Source organism: Arachis ipaensis, chromosome B07, assembly GCF_000816755.2.
Source record: "Arachis ipaensis cultivar K30076 chromosome B07, Araip1.1, whole genome shotgun sequence".
NCBI classification, from domain to species: Eukaryota; Viridiplantae; Streptophyta; class Magnoliopsida; order Fabales; family Fabaceae; genus Arachis; species Arachis ipaensis.
The window spans coordinates 34,036,765-34,054,596 of NC_029791.2; the positions used below are offsets into that span (position 1 = coordinate 34,036,765).

Below are 17,832 nucleotides of genomic sequence, written 5' to 3' on the forward strand. Positions count from 1 at the left end.
CTTCATCAAGGCTAGTATTGGTAAGGAACCATTAGGGGTATATGTCATAGGTCATTGTATCCCTTTGAGTCGAGTGGGGTTCATGTCTTGAGAGTATTGTATCATGTAGCACATATAAGAAAAATTTTTTCATACAAACAACAAAAGCCAAATTTTCATCCTATGAATCCTCCACAGGTTCTAACTAATTTAATCTTGCGTTTTCCCATATGGATGATGAAACCATTATAACACCGAAGAATTTTTTGTAATTATTATTCACTTTGGTTTATATATTATGATGCAACAGTCAGTTAATCTTTTTCTATTTGAAAGTTAGATGAGATCCAAAAATATTAAGTAGTGAGTGTAAATATAGTACAAAAAATTTTAAAATAGATATATAAAATTCAAAATATATTAATTAAGTAGGTTTTAACCCTAACAATTAATAAGTAGGTTTTAACCTTAATTAAATAATCTTTTCTGTTAGACTGTGATAAAGAAATATAAAGTAATATGAACTAGATACGTTAATATGTTAACGTATAATATATTGTAGCCTGGCCTAATTTGAATTGTTATTGTAATTTATTTTTTTTAATAGGATTACAGATAAACTTCCTTACAGAATTGGGATGAAAATCATTTGCAACCACTTTAAAAACATGTGGTCCATTGTTACAAGGTTTTTAGTATTTTTTGGCCCAACTCCTCAGGCATTGTCCGGTATTTTTATTTTAAGAAAGAACATAAACAAAACGACAAAAACATAGTGCTAAAAAAGGTAGCTCAACCAAAAAAAAAAATAAAGATGGGCTGTAATACCTTCATTTGGCTTCCAAAAGTAGTACAATACGTCCAACCCAAATAGGCAATAAAAACCGAGCTTATTCCCATCTTCTAATTTTACCTAGGGTTTATTACCAACAAATGTTGACCAACCAAGCCAATTATGATGAATTCGATGCCACAACTCCACTGGCCCCCGAACACACTATCTTCCATCCCAGTAATAGCAGCCAAAGTCGTCGACCTTGAATGATGACGACTGAGGTGGTATGCAGGTTAGGTGCACAATGGAGAACGAGATCGAGATACTTGATGGGCCTGTGGTCGTTTCCTCCTCCTCCGATGAGGTTCAGGAACAGGCTGCAACAGCTTTTGTGTACAGCACTAGACGGCAAAAAAACACGCTTTAGCGAGACCCCAACTCTGGGAGTTTCGCAGAGGTAATTCTTGTCACTTTATATTGTCTAGTTGCATATTTCCATGTGTGTCGCATATGTTGCAATGTGGTTACGTAATAATTTATTTATCATTGCTGCGAGTTTAGAATAGTAGTTTGTCCTTTTGTAGGAAGAAACACAGCAACCGTCCTCGGCATGGAGGTATCGGCTTAAATATGGCTTCACAGTTTGAGCAGATCCAGCAACAGATAGAGGATTTAAAAGTTATAGTTATGAAACAGAGACAATTCAACCAGGATGTCCTCGCAATGCTACACCAGGCCATAGGTGGGAAGGACGGATCGCTGATTGTGGGGAGCAATTCTCCGCATGCAATCCAGTCCAAGAACAGGGTTAATACTACAGGAAAACACGCTGCAAAGAGAGATCAGCCAAGTTTAAGAACATACAAATGGCATAACACCAAGACTAAAAGCAACACGAAGGACGACCCTGATTACTTTTCGCATGCGAACCGTATGAGCAACTCGGACGACGGATCCTTTAAGTTCAGGCGCGGCAATGCCAAAATGAATCCGTCCTCCAAGGCTGCACCAACGAAGTCTGGTCTTAGGGGGTGGCGTAATCTGTTCCCGGCTTCGATGATTTCAACTGGATGTGACAAACCCCACAGCTCGTATGTCACCTATATGATTGTGAAGATTTCTCGGGCTCGAGCCCTTCAATAGAAGTTCATGCAATTGAGGCACCTAGATAGCAATTTTATGGCAGAGGATGTTGGTAGTAAAATTCCCAAGGTTTGTTCGTTAAATAAGGATGAGCTATTGGCATTGGTCATATTTACTGTGAACTATCGCTGCATGAGATTTGACTTTACCCATTGATGTCAATGTCCAGGGTATGCCGGTCTCGTTTCAACCTACTCCGGACATGGAGATAATGGATTACACCTAGCTATCGCATCCTACATCTTTAATACTGCACTGGACCCAGAGTGAGTATTGGTTGAAATGAAATTATTACTTGTCACTGTATAATTAACACTGCGGCGTAAGTTATTTTCTTAACTCTCCGCTTAATCGCTATGACTCTGGTGTGGTTTTGATTGAGTTTTGGTATGCCAAAATAAAAAGAACAAATGATAAATTTCGTTTGGTATAGGAAAGAGATGTAACCAAACGACACTTTTTCTATGGTAAAGAGAATAAATAAAGAAATTCACTTCTTACAGGTAAGATAATCCAAGATAAAGTTAGCTTATCAACAGCAGCACGTTTCATTTATTTAGTTATTGAGTACACATATACAAAATAAAATTAATTTCTGAATAATAAATATATGAAGAAATTCTCCTACTACATATAAGGCAGGAATGGGGGAAAACTACCAGATCACAACAACGAAATATAAGTGTTTATAACAAATACTTGATATATCGACAGAAGCCATTACTTAGTTACTTATTACAACTATGGAATATAAATAATGATTTATATTTTGCCGTATGAATTTTATCTCATTTCCCGAACCTGATTTATTTTTCCAGAATATAATAGATTAATAGTACTTTCTTATCATTATTTTTTTAGGTCTTGTTCCCTGTTGTAGGCATGTTCGTATATCCTTTCGTATTTCCTTATAACTGATATTTTCCGAACTTAGTCGTTTGTTACCATTATTTTTTTCCGGTTTTCTTCCTTCTTGTAAGCACGTTCGTAAACCCTTACTAAGTCTGTATAACCAAACTTTGACACTTATAATTGATATTTTGAGAGTCACCTGACTGTTATAAATGTTGTAAGTATGGGCAGCTATTTAAAGGCCCTTCCACTTTGTTCAGGGAGATACTCGTTTCGAATTTGCACTGTGCCATGACGCGCAAGGCCCTAAAGACTTTAGAGCCAGGGAGGCAAGTAGTTGACGATGTATGTCACACAACTCTAACTATCTAAATTGAATGCCGATTATCTTTTGAAGACCAGATGCTTTCGTTCTAATGTCCGTGTTCAGTTATATACAAGTACTGATTCTGCGGGCAAGGATGCTTGCCTTAGACCTCACAAGGCTGCAATGATACCTGCCGACGACCTTTACGGTTAGTTTTTGAACCCTTATTTCCGTTTTCCTCGGAATTGTTCGCTGTTCTTATAGCCAAAAGACTTGAATCCCGGTAAGAATGATGTTTTTAACTCCGTAACAATAGCGGTGTTGTCACATTTTCACTCTACAGAAAATAGCTACGGGACGAGGTCCTATACCGGAGGCAACAATTTCTGCCATAAGAAAGGACTTCATGGGTTACGCCGATGAAGTCCTAAAGGTATGCACACATACTTATTATGTTACACGATGCTCCCACATATCCTTCGTTGATAACTTAATGCACATTTTGTTTCCACTTATATGAGTTAGATTTACTGCCCAATGTGGTGCGACAACCACTGGTTTCTTGTTATAGTCGACCTTGCACGAAATCGATTTGTTTATCTTGACTCACTGAGGTCCCCAATAGCCAGGTCAAAGAGACATCGCCTGAGTAGGAGATTGGTAATCTTCTTATTCGGAAATGGCCAATTACCATAGCTGGTCATAAAGTATGACGAACAAGATTCTGAAAATAGTTGTATGTGTTTGCTATGCATATGCTTTTATTATTTGACTATAAATGAAAGGACCTTACTATGACGAATGTGCTATATGAATCTGATTTTGGCATTTTGTTTCTTTGAGTATTTTAAAATTCACAACAGTGAATTAGTTATCATACCACCTCTGGGATTCTGTGCCTTCACATGGTTGATATTCTAGTAATACTTGACTCCCAAATTATGGCTAAGAGCAGGCCTATGGTGAGTCACATGTAGCTTGGGAATATTGCATTGTGTTTTTAATTGTCATATTAAATGTTTTACTATTGGGTTTGATCATATCCTGGGATTGGTATGTGTATGCCACATAGTACCTTCAGCAACGTTGTATTCAGGTGAATCTGAGGGTCTGGAATTTTCATTTTCAGTCTTAATTTCGTGCAACCTGACGTCTCTTTTCTTTAATAGCAAGATTGGGGTTTCTCACGCAAACCATTTGTATAATTTTGGTTCTTAGTTTCTTGTTGTGGTTGTAATAATATTCTCACAGCAAAAATGTTGCTGAAAGTTATTTGCTAACAAGAATGCACTACTTTTATGCCACAGGCAATCTTTCTGGATGACCTTTTGGATGACCGTGCTTGGCATGCTAATGAAGACACGGATAAAATTGAATGCAGTGAGTTTGAGATTACGGAGCCAAATGTTACTCAACAACTTCCACAAAGGTGATTGATTTAGAAAACTACTTTTTAATTCCATGATTGCAACTGTTGCCATATTTCAATTGATTCTGAAAAATCAAAAGCTGATTCCTTACATGGTCTAAATTTTTCCTTAATGGGGCTATGAACTCGACCAGCAATGACTGTGGCGTGTTTGTAGCACAGTGGATGATCATGTACCACTTATTCTACGACTATGATGTTGAGGTATAATTTGGGCTCACGTGGCTTAAAACCTTATAAATTAACATAAATCCAGTTTATAGTAGTAGAAACCTTCGTTTGATCTATCATTGCACTACTCAGTGTAATAACCTAGGCGTGTGTTTACGTTGTCGCAGACATTTCAGTTGGTAACTGACTACAGTCGAATGCGCCTTGCAATTGACATGGTACTAAAGTATCACAACGACAACAGAATGGAAACCATTGAAGCAGCTCTGAGATATTGGAGGAGTTTCTCAGTCACTCCATGATAGCAAGCTAGGAGGCATGATTAGCCTAAGATACCAGTTTTTTTGTTTAAGGCACACAACCAACTTGCACTACTAAGAATTTTCTAAGAGCATTATTTTGTACAATGAGGTGTATCTCCAATTTGGAGGTTAACACTGTTATGTTTATGATGCCGATTATATGATGCTTATTATGTTATTTAAATTATCTACAACTGGGTGAAATGCAGATAGAACAGACTAAGTTTTTAAGTTTCTCTTGTTCTATTCATTGTTGATTGATTTTCAGTTGAACACTCTATTCTGACGCTTGTCATCGTGCATGTTCTTCTAGTGTATAATCTATCACAATTTGTACTCTATAGAAAGCTAAGAGAATATTTGAAATGCTAGAAAGCATTGTAGTTTTTTCTTTCAAAGAGTGATTTGCATAATATTAATCATTAGGATCATTATTATACCTAAATCTTTTTTTCCTTTTCAATTTTAAAAAACTATGCTCAGCATAACACGTGGAATAATGTGAATCCCTAAATAGGTTCTCAACAATTTTCCTTTCATTTAATAATGAAAATGATGGCTACTTAGCTATGTTAAACATTGAATTAATCATACATAAGAATTCGTATCATGGTAGACTTCTCTTAACCTGAAAAACCTAATTAAAGCTGGATTACAATTTAGTTTCATAATAATATGTTGCTAAAATTTAATTAAATGAAAGTGGTCCATAGTAGCAACTGAAAATAGAGAAGAATTTTCTATAGTAGCATTCGTGTCTTATAAAATTATAATTACATGGAATCACTAGCATGCTGATCAATTTCTCATTCTACCACCCATAACGGTAGATGATCGAATCGGATGATCCGCTTAGAAGGAACTATGACATCGAATATACAGATCCAAGTGGTGCATGATGCAGACATGAGTGAACAGCAACAGATACAAGTTTAAAAATTCAGTATTTCAGTTCCGGTATGGTAGAAATTGAAGAAACAATAGCTGACGCAAGGACATCATGACATGCTTGTTCTTGCATTGAAGCACCATAGAAATTTCCGGAATGGGAATTACCACAATCTATTGCATAAATTAAATCTAACATCACAGCCTAAGAGCCACAACATGAATGGAATAAATTATATGCACTTAGCACCAACAATCTTGGTTCACACAAGTCTCATTCATTAGTAAAAGACCACATAAGAACAGTTTTCACAGTAGAAAAGACTACCATAATAAGGTCTAACCCTATCAACTCAACTAGAGTGTCCAAAGTAGATAACCAAAAGTTAAGAAGATGTAACTCTATCCTAATGAGGTGAACAATTCATTCACATACAGTCATTGCCATCCAACTAATTTCATAGTGACCTCTTTCCGGAAGAATCAACTCCCTTATGTCTAGGTCTACCATCCTACAAAATCATATTTCGTCCATCAAATCAATTTTTGGAGTTAAATCTTTTTATTGCACCACAATTATCATCAAATAAGTAACAAGTAACAACGTGAAGCATAACCACATGCAACGAAAATAACAAACAACAATGCTAGAAATAAACCAACACATACAAACCTCATCGTCGACATCGTCGTCCATGGCAGTGCAATTTCTTCGATCGTGGCCTAATCCGAAGCACCACCGGCAACGCCTCCCTTTATTGCCATTCATGCTCCTGCGAGGTTCACCATTCGACCTGACAACCTTTGGGTCACGAACGTGGCTTTGATCCGCTGCTGCTTGAACGCGACGCTCACTTTGTCCTACGACACAAAGAGATTCAAACTCCCTCGACATTCTTGCAACTTCCATCATAGCAATGTTGTATATTTCAGTCGTTTTCGTAGCTTGAAAACACATCGACAGGCAAGCACTCCACAATGCGCCGTATCTAACGCGAACTCCTTCTGTGGGATCCGATGCCGCATCCATACCGTTGCTACCAGCTACTTTGGCATCTTTGCACCACTTACGAAGCACCAATTGGTTTGGTAGCTCTTCTTTCTCTAGCTCTTTGAGGACACAAAATATATGGCGGCAAGGGATCCCTAATCTCTCCCACAACTTACAAGAACATGCATACTTATCACAACTTCTATCCAAGAATACTGAGTACACATGATGGGGCCTTCGAAACTTTCTAAACATGAACTTCTCGGTGCTACCAAAACTGTCCCTGTGCAAGATTAACAATGCCGCGACCCCCTCGATCTGTTTTTGCACCTCTTAGAATATCTCCCTCATGTACAACTTGCTCGCAGATCTTTCCTTGGTTTCGAGACCCGTATTCATCACCGGATTAGAGTAAAGAGTCTTATAATCTACAATGAATTCGTTGCTCCGATAATCCTTAACAAATCGATCCAGGTTCTCAACCAACTCAAGTAAGCAATTCCCGGATTTGATAAATTTCTTTAGTGATGAATTAATACCCTTGCACCGAGAAGTAGTTCGAATGCCGGCACAAAATTTTCCACCCAGGTAAGCATTTGCCCACATCTCTCTCTTTTCGTATGTCTTTGCAAATCGTTGTCCCCTAGACCGAACGACGTGACCATGTCCGCCCAATAATTGTCAAACTCTTCCACATCAAAGTGACCATACACAGCAGTCTTAAACGCAGCACAAAAATCTTTGTCCTTGATATTCACAACAGCATTTCGAGCAAGATGCCAGGTGCATATTCGATGTGTCGTGTACGGAAATTCATTTCGAATTTCCTTTCGCATGGATTCATCACCGTCTGTGACAACCACTTTCGGCTCCTTGTGCCTCATTACCTCCAAGAAGCTACTTAGCAACCATTTGTAGGACAAAATCTTCTTGTCCTCTAGCAAATAGAACACAAAAATAATTGTCTGTCTGTGGTGGTTGGTGCCTGAAAATATTACAAGAGGTCTATTGTATAAGTTGTTTTCTGATCGAGTCAAATGCCAACACATCACCAAAGCATTCGTAGTCATGCTGCATGTGACCATCGGACCAAAACATGTGACCAAGGTGCTTCTCAGCGCAGTACGTATACTGCACAACTGCCATAGGATCCAACTCAACCTTGCCCTTCATGTAGCTTATTGTTGCGGCTACATCTCCCTCCACAATCCTGGATTGCCTAACTCCATCCATATAATTATACAAGTCTTTACTTATGAAGTTAAGATTGCGATATCCACCACACATATGGGCAAAGAAGCCCATGATTTGAGTTGTCTGGAAACCGGCTTCATGCATGCTATGTATATGCGCTTTGTGACCTTCTGTGATCTTTCTATGCGGTTGCATTACATTAGTGAACGCTGGGGATGCCAAGTCGTGATTATGCTTTTCCACTAATGCCTTCGTCCTCCACTTCCTACAACTTTTGTCCAGAAATACAACAAGCTTGGCATTGTAATTCGTTCTTGTCTCCGGTTTATGTGGCCTTCTTCTGTCAATTCTCTCATAGTGCTTCTTTTCCCGCAGCCCTTACCGATTGCAATAGAAGAACTTTCTGACAATATTTCCATCCTCATCTTTAACAGAATCTCCCTTTCGCATGACAAAACCAATATCCTTCGCATACGCTACATACCTTGTGTAGGCATCTTCAATCCCAATAAACTCTGCAGATAACAACGCAAAACCATTCACAGGGTCTGGACCGCTAAATTGTTCACTCATGATATTCCCTGAGTTTCCATGATCTTCTGTTGAGGCAGCTACGTCGCATCCACCACCATCGCAGCCTTGGTATTCGCTGGGGCCACTATCACCTTCGTTAGTATGCATTTCTTCCGACCCATTCGAATCATCTTCGTCACTCGAATTGGTGCTCCAACCATCAGTCCATTGGCCTGACAACTCTGACGTGCTGCCATCCTCCAAATCCAGCTCACTCTCACACATCCCTGGGTTAAAAAATAATGAAGCCAATCGAGAACCAAGCATGTCGTATGCATAGTAAATTACGAATATGACTAAAAGGTAGATAATTGCTATACAATTAGGCATTAACCAAAGTTCCATAGTTGTGACTGAATACTAGATCCCTAACCCATTATGACTGAGTTATTAAAAACTTTTTATCCAATTAAATTAACAAGTGCACATCATATAAAAAAGTACTATAACATTTGTTTAAAAAATTTTAAGGACATCTAATTATGGCCAAAGCAAATGCTCTGCTTATTATAACAAAGTTCACAGTTAAAAACTAATAATATATGCATTCACATCATTTGTCACGCTACCTACACCTAAACCAATCACTGCTTGAATACAATTATGAGCCAAAACCTATGCATGCCTGCATCACATTAGAGGAAGAAATAGCATGTTTTCAACCCTTTATAGCTCACACATAGATATGACAGCCATAACTCACAGCTTTATCAACAATTCTAATATACGACAACAATCATTGGTCATAAAAAAAAGAAATAAATTGTTGAATATTAACCCGTAAAACTTATCACTTCAAAAATCAACAGTTGTATAGAGAAGGATCACTGTACAAAATAGAATGGGAATGAAACATGTAACTTAAGACAAAATATTCGACCACATCTGACCTTAAATGGAAAGATAATTCCAAATTTTTTTGTTCTAATAACCATTTTCATGGGAGTTCACAAGTTGCAAATACTAGAATACGTCACTTGTAGCATGCATGACGAAAATTGATAAAGAAAATGTCCAACTTAAACGTATTTCAAAAGGAAAACCATTTTCTTTTCATTTTAGAGGAAGTTAAAAAACATATTTATCGAAACGGTTCAAGACGAATTTTCAGCAGCCTGAGTATAAATAAACAGAACAAAAGCAAAACACTTGCTACCAAATCACTTGTGTAACAGTGATCGGAGGAAAATTGCTGAAACTTGATATACATTTCACTTTGGCGCATATACTTTGTACTTAACTGATTAACTCACACTGTCATTATTTTCAAATACATAGATTTTGTCATTTGATTTTTGTATATGGAAAAATGAAAAAATTGGCTATGGTTAAATCTTATATCTATTATGTGACTATTATTGGTACTATTCTGTGTACTCTTACATGTGTACTCTTATATCTATTATGTGTACTACTATTGGTACAGTTTAAAGGATCTAGTTTTGTTCCAATCAATTATTTAGAGGATGCATCATTAAAAGGAGCTTGTAAGATACAATTTTTGGGGTGATTGATTATAGGAATCATCTTGATATTGAACATTATAACTGTTTTTAATCTTAAGTTCTATTTATTTCGTTTTGGAAATTCAAATTCACCATGTATGTGCAGTTTGTTTGGAACAAAAGTTGGGTATCGTATGCCTAATGCAGCCTTTTGACACAAAACCATCTCAGCAAATTCAGAACAACAGTATATATTTATCTAATTTTGAACAAAAAAAATCACCAAATTTAGAGCATACATGAAGGACAAACATTACCAATACCCCACAGATCAGAACACCAGTAGCAGATAGGAAGAGAGACGACGGCCACTGCAGGAGGCAAAGAGCCAGCACCGACTGCCAGGATTTAGGGTTTCCAACCTTGAGAGAGATAGACACCGGGAGAGGGAAGGAGACAGGGAAGAGGCGATAATGGAGCAAAACCTGCGATTTCCGCTCTTCTCTACAAGTCGCCGACAAAAATGCCGATTCTGATGTTGCTACCGGGTGAGGCCGCCTCCACCAACGACGCTAACCTGCTCCGAAACCTTCCTCAGTGAATCGACTTCCAGAAGCGAGCATCGAAGATGGCCTTCGCCCCCACCTCCCACAACTGAGCTCCGAACTCAAGATAGAACCCTAATTTCCCCAAAGGCTTTGAATGTTTGTTCAAATAGCTCATACATTTGGGAATTTTTAGATTTTACCTTTCAATTTCTATTTCTATTATTCCCATGATTCACCAATTTAGTTAATTATCATGGTTAGCGTCGTAAACATTTACCATGACTCAATTAGCGACTTCACCGTGTATCATGTAACACCCTAACTATCAAAATGTCACGCTTCCGGCTGTGCCACTCTGATAGCTCGAGTATTACGACGACTCTTATAATATTTAATACTAAAATATGAGCCTGTTTAAAACTTTAAACCGTATAACCGCTCCAAGATACTTTTTGTTAGGTAACATACATCCAACATACAATACAACTTACAAAACTCACAAAGAATACATACATATATATATATATATATATATATATATATATAATTTTACAATCATTAACTAATACAATTCCTATCTCTCTTACAGAATGTACAAAGATAAAGGCGAGGGAACAATAAATAATAACTAAAGCAATACAAAACATCACGACAACAACAACTAGGTAAACTCTTCATGAATTCTGCGTCCATATCCTGAAAAGGGAAATTTGTAAGGGGGGTGAGAACATCATCCTCGAAAGGGTTCTTAGTAGGGGATTTTTGAGAATTACTATAATAGGATATGTGAAGGTAAAACCGTTACAGTGATTAATAACCGTCTTATGCATCTTTCCAAAACCAAAGGTTTAATATCAAAAATCCAAAATCCTCTCTGAAAGAAAAAACTGTTAAATTCCTCAATAAAATAAACCAAAAGCCTTTTTGAAAGTTTTCCTTACACAGTGTGAATGACCAAGCTGTTCCAAGCATAGGTTCATTAAGCCTATGCTGAACTAGTTCAGTTTTTTATACTTTTTTAAACCAAAAATACAAAACCAAACACAACCTTCGGCCCATCTCATAATCAACCACGGCCCTAGGCCCAAACAATCCAAACAACAGCCAATCCACCACAATACAACCAATTTTTCAGTCACAAACACAAGTAAAAGGTTCAAGCACAATCAAGCAGTTACTTCAAGTAGAGCAATTAGCAATTAGACATAATTAATCACATAGGCAAACCAAATACAATATGCACACCCAAACAATGTCACATAGATGCATATGATGAATGCCTGCCCTAGTGGCTGATGAGTCTCATCTGTCAATTATAAAGCCAGCCCGACAAGTCCTTATAGTTAATCATTGGACTGTCCCTCTGTCGTGCATCCCCAACTCGAGTTATTCACAATCATAATCATAATTACACAACACCCACACTGGTGTTATTCTATGGGGGCGAGCTCTAAAACTTTCAGAGTGTCCGGCCACACTTATGACATAGGGTCAGCAGAGTATCGAGTCTCAACCTGGAGCACGTGGTGGCTAGCCACTACTCTTATTCAAGTAAACTCGTATCTCAGATAATTGGAAGTGCAACAATCACTTTATCAGCTCAATAATCATCCATATTCATACTCAACCATCCGGCTCATAACATATTCCACAATCAGCCATAATTCATTATCATATACATCCATTCCGGCTCATAACATATTCCACAATCAGCCATAATTCATTATCATATATAGCCATTCCGGCTCACAACATAATAGCACTTCCACCATCCAACATCATAAAACTCATAAAATCATCATTCAAGCTATAAATCACTTTTCTCAAATCACTTTTCTTTGAAATCAAATTCAATTCATCCCTATCTTAACTTCAAAAATCCACATTTCTCAAATCAGTTCTAGCTTATAAGCCATCCTTCTCAAAAGAAATTTTCTCTTTCAAAAAATCCACATTTCCACAACATCCTTCTAAAACTTCCAAACGATTCAACAACTAGGCCAAATTAACAATTTCTTTTGAAAGATCAAAAAATCAGTCATCCAAAAATAGAATTTGGTAGTAGAAATTTCTCAGCAGAGTCTCAAGACTTTAGGGAAGGACAACCTATCTCAATCTCTTAAAGGTTTATTGAAACTCTTAAAATCATAAATTCTTGGTTTAAGTAAATAGAAACATAATTTATTATAAAACCAAATCATATAAAGTCACATGTCCCAACCCAATCCAAAACAAATTCACTTAAAATGGAGCTAATCCATTTAAATCAAAACCACTTCCAGGTTCCTTCTAAAAACCAATTCTGTGACTTCTTCCAAAATGTCACAATGCAATTATTAAATCAAAAGTCCAATTTCCTTTAACATCACCAAAAGCTCCTCCGAACGAAATCCTTAAGTCTAACTAAAAGCATAAGCCCTTTTTATATTTAAAATCAATATTAGAACATAATACTTTTCTTCAGTGATTCAAAATGGTAAAGTAATTCCTTTCTAAATAAATCGAACTCAAGACATATAGTTTTCTTAAATAAATTAAAGTCGAAAACATAACTATTTTCTTAATAAATCAAATAATACACTTTCTCAAATCCAAGCCTTTCTAAATAACTTTTCAAACAAAGTCTAAGATTTTTGTAGAAATTTCGGCAGCACCTCCCCTAAAACTTGGACTTTTTGCCACCCTTTTTCAACCAAACCATTCCACAATCCTTTTCAATGGTCCAAACCCCAAAATCAGTTCGAAGGCAAGCTAAATCCAACATTCATCTCATTTCCATATCTCAAGGAAACCGTTTCAAGATCAAACCATTATCAACTGATTAAACTTGATTTCAAAACTTTAAAGAGAAAACTTTAAAGAAACACTCCAAAAATAGTTCGTTTCACAAAACCCAACAATAGTCCAATCAAATAAGCATTCACATCCATCCAAGACAATCAAATAATGCACAAGACTTATACAATCGCCAAAGGCACATTTCTCACATCAGTATCCATATATAACAATTCCAAATGAATAAGTTTAGTTTTCTGAAAAAGGCCCCTACCTCGATACGCAAAACCATAGCCCAAATGCCTCACAGAGTTCCTTTTGCCTCAACCTGAATTGACGGCAACCAAAACCTCGGCTCTGCTTGCTCTCTCAAAAGCAGAAACAGCTTCAAATGCCACAAGAAAACTCGGATTTTAACTCCTAAAACCATTAAAATCACAAATACTTTATTACATAGAACAGAACACTAACGCAGGGCTTTCGAAACAGGAATACTTACTGAACTAGCAAAACAAAACAGCGGCGGGCTCTAAAACAGTTTGGCAGCGGCCCCGGCAGCCACCTCAAGTGGTAGCGGCGACCAGACTCCGGCGATGGTGACTGAAATCCACATACAAAGACGATAAAGTTTCCAGAATCTTAATACGAATGAAAACCATACTCAGAAACCCTTACCGACAGAGTTTTTCAGCGACGGCAGCGGGGTTTCGGGCGGCAAAAGCGGCGGTGGTTGGCGCAGGTCTCCCATCTCTCTCCTCTGCTCCCGTGCTTTCTCTCTCTCTCTTACTCTGTGCGACTGGACGGCCTTCTTCTCCACGACATGGCGGCGCTGCTTCGTGGCGAGGACAACGGCGCGAGGCAGCTGCAGCAGGGGCGACGGGAATCACGGCGAGAGCGACGGCGTGAGGCAGCGGTGGCTCCATGCCTGTGACCACCCTCACTCACGAGCCAACACTCTTCCTGGTTCTGCTCTCGATGGCGACGGCGCGAACGGCACGATGGTGATGGCAAACTGAACGCGGCGGCAGCTTCTCCTCTACAGCGACGAGTTCGCAGCAACAGCTCCCTTGATGGCCAGCCCACGACGGCACCTCTCCCTCTCCATTCTCGCACAACACTCTTCCTCAAAGCTCATTTCAATCTCTCTCTCCCTCAGCCTAGTTCGGCGGCTACATGGTGGCAGGGATGGCAGGACGCGACGGCGATAGTGGCACCTATAAAATTCATATTATTTTACAATTACTAAACTTTATAATTTAAATATAGAAAAACTCAATAATTGTAAAATTGGATAAGGATCTTAATTTATTTCAAATTTAATTAATCGAAATTGCTTTTAATTATTTTTAATAAAATAATTTCTAAAATTAAAACTGTAAATAAATATATTATTTGAAATTTGTTCACAATAAGACTTTTCAAAAGTTTTAGGTCTTACATATCAGCACAGTCAACGGATATGGTCTTCTACCCCCTCCAGGACAGGTGTCGTTGATGTGGCGGAAATTGGCCGATTAAGAATTTATAGAGAAAACAGCGTTGCAAGTACAGTTCTCAACCGATTAAAATTCGCTTATCAATTTAGAAAAAAGAGTTGTCACAAAATTAATAACAAAATATTGGGAGTAGAAATCCCAGGTCATCTCCCAACGAGTTGACAAAAGAGTGCAGCTTATTGGTCAGAGGTTTTCCAAGAAATTTTTGAGTTTGAGAAACAGAAAAATAAATCATTGTAAATTGAAGCAATGGTAATTAATGAGAGAATTTATATAATTCAAATAAAAGCCTTGACCGGGAGAAGATTAATTGAAAGTTCTATCCTTGTTGAATTTTCCCAAGTGTAATAATAAAAGGTTGTTGTTCTACTTGGTCATCCCTTACTTAATAAGGAAAAGTCAAGTAACTAACTAACCAACTCTATCACTCGAGTCCTAATCCTTTCCTAAGAAAGGATTAGAGTCAGAGATTAGAGAGTCAGCCAACAACTTCCAATTAAGATTAACACTTGAGTATTCCAACTCAAGGTTCTCCTCTTAATCAACTCCCAATCAAGTTAGGAAACTATTCCATTAACATGAATATAACTTTCACAGAATTGAAAAGGAAATAAAAGGAAGACATGATAAACAATAACTGAAAATTAATTAAAAATAAAAATAGTACTTTGCATTAATAAATCCCAAAATCATTAACATACTTATCCAAACAGGGTTAATGGGCAACAAAAAGTAAAGGAATGAGAAAACAAACTAGAATAATGAAACTTCAACGGAGGTAGTGACTCTTCTCAATATCCAAAGCAAAAGCATGAAACTAGAAATCTATGAATGTAAAGGAGCCCTAGAGGAAGTAGTGATTTTCTCTCTAAGATTCCAAAAACTAAAACTAAAACTATGCGTAATGAGAATGTGTCTTGAGTCTCTGCTGTTCTCTGGCTCTAGTATGTGTTTCTGGGCCAAAAACTGGGTCCAAACTCAGCCCAAAATCGCCCCCAGCATTTTTTGCGATTTCTGCAGGTCGCGCATGTCACGCGTACGCGACAGTCACGCGTACGCGTCGCTGGCCATTTTCGCGTGTCACGCGTACGCGTCAGGTACGCACACGCGTCGCTGTGCAAATCACTTCTCACGCGTACGCGTCAGGTATGCGCACGCGTCGCTGTGCAAGACTCCAATTCGCGCGCACGCGTGAGCCATGCGTGCACGTCGCTTCTCGCTGGTTGTCTCCTTTATTTCTTGTGTTCCTTCCATTTTTGTAAGCTTCCTTTCCATCCTCTAAGCCATCCCTGCCCTGTAAAGCTCGAAAACACTTAACACATAGATCACGGCATCGAATGGTACAAAGGGGGATTAAAATACACAAATTAAAGGCTTAGGAAGTAAGTTTTCAATCATAGAACAAAACTAAGAAAGAATTGTAAAATCATGCAAATCATATGAATAAATGAGTAAAGAGTTAATAAAAACCACTCAAATTAACACAGGATAAACCACAAAATAGTGATTTATCAGTCGTTCACAGATTGGCTCTTTCTCCTTAGCCACGGATTCTATACATTCACCACAAACGTCACCTTTTTACAACTTTGGTATATCATTCTCTATATGTCAATAGAATATCTAACAAATAGCAAGTGAAAAATAATTGCTTAGATTTATAGGAATTGAGAAGAGTTACACAGCTAGCATTCGAAGTTGTTTAATGTGATATAACAGTTTTTGTCAGATATGATACAAAAAACTAAAACATCTATTATATATTATTAATTTTAAATTAAAATGTATTACATTATTTTCTTAGTATAATTGAGATCAAATCTTTCTCTCTAAAATTAAAAAGTTCTCTCCTCCCCTCTCTCTTTATCTCTATCTTTCTCATTTCTTAACTCATTCTATCTCTCTTATATATCATTATCAATAGCTAATTATAAATTTGACAATCAAAATATACAATATAATATTTTCTAATTGCATTTAAATTAAATTAAAATTAAAATTGAAAAATTAATATTGAAATATAACTATATTATATATTACTAACTAACTTAATAACTAAAATGGGTCACATGACAATCCCTTAAAATTTTTTTTGTAAAAATAGTTTAATACTATAAATTTTTGTACCATAATCTATAATGTCAAGATTGACGTAATTTTAAAAGATTTATATTCCTATAATGTTATTACGGATAAAAGTACTAGTTGTTTCTCTATTTTAATTTGTTGTTGGTTTAGGTCCCGTTTGAAAAATTTTAAAATTAACTTTTTTGAGCTTTTGACTTATTTTATAAGTTATTTTTAATATAATTATTTATTATTTAAATTATTTTTAAAAAAAAACTTAATTAAATTATTTACCCAAACTGAACTTTATTAATCTGTGTAATTGACGCACAATACTTTCTTCCTCAATTTCGCTGACACAACTAAAGAAATAAGATTAATAGGAAATTACAATGCAAAATAATGTATAAAAAAATAAATCTTACTGTATTTTTATTAAAACAATTAATAATGAATTTTTTATTTAAAAAACCTTTTTCTTATGTTTAGGCATAATGAGCTACAATTATGTCGTTTAGATATTTTTAGTTTGATATATCTTTTCGTCTTTATACATTCCTATCTACTAGTAGACCCTAAACTTTTTCCCTACTATTTCGTGTTGTCTAATACTAAAAATAAATGTAACAAAAATTTGTTTATAATTTTCCCTTGATTTACACTCACCTTTCTTGCGGTGCATAAAGAAAAGATCACGTTATATAACCATCAATTTTGTGACTAATTAACATATAATTAATATTAGAATTAAAAGAAATAAAAAACTAATCCCTCATAGCTGTTTTTCCTTTCCATTTTGTCAAAGACGGACAATGAAAATGAGGTAATTAGCTACACATGAGTAAAAAAAGAAAAAACCATTTTCAAAAGAAAAAAAATACACCATTTATCTTTTAT

The 17,832-nt window shown here is 36.6% G+C and overlaps 1 protein-coding gene across 2 annotated transcripts; it reads left to right on the top strand.

The window, feature by feature from the left end:
* On the top strand, nucleotides 909-5,189 carry LOC107610004 (sentrin-specific protease 2-like). Of its 2 annotated transcripts, none has more exons than XM_021107610.1 (8): nucleotides 909-1,211; nucleotides 1,339-1,966; nucleotides 2,067-2,163; nucleotides 3,010-3,264; nucleotides 3,400-3,716; nucleotides 4,364-4,485; nucleotides 4,620-4,689; nucleotides 4,824-5,189. In XM_021107610.1, the coding sequence occupies exons 5-8, from the start codon at nucleotides 3,594-3,596 to the stop codon at nucleotides 4,956-4,958; spliced, it is 450 nt and encodes a 149-aa protein (XP_020963269.1). In that variant the 5' UTR covers nucleotides 909-1,211; nucleotides 1,339-1,966; nucleotides 2,067-2,163; nucleotides 3,010-3,264; nucleotides 3,400-3,593; the 3' UTR covers nucleotides 4,959-5,189. The 2 variants fall into 2 exon arrangements, with proteins under 2 accessions (XP_020963269.1, XP_016167558.1); XM_016312072.2 differs by having other exon boundaries at nucleotides 3,400-3,489.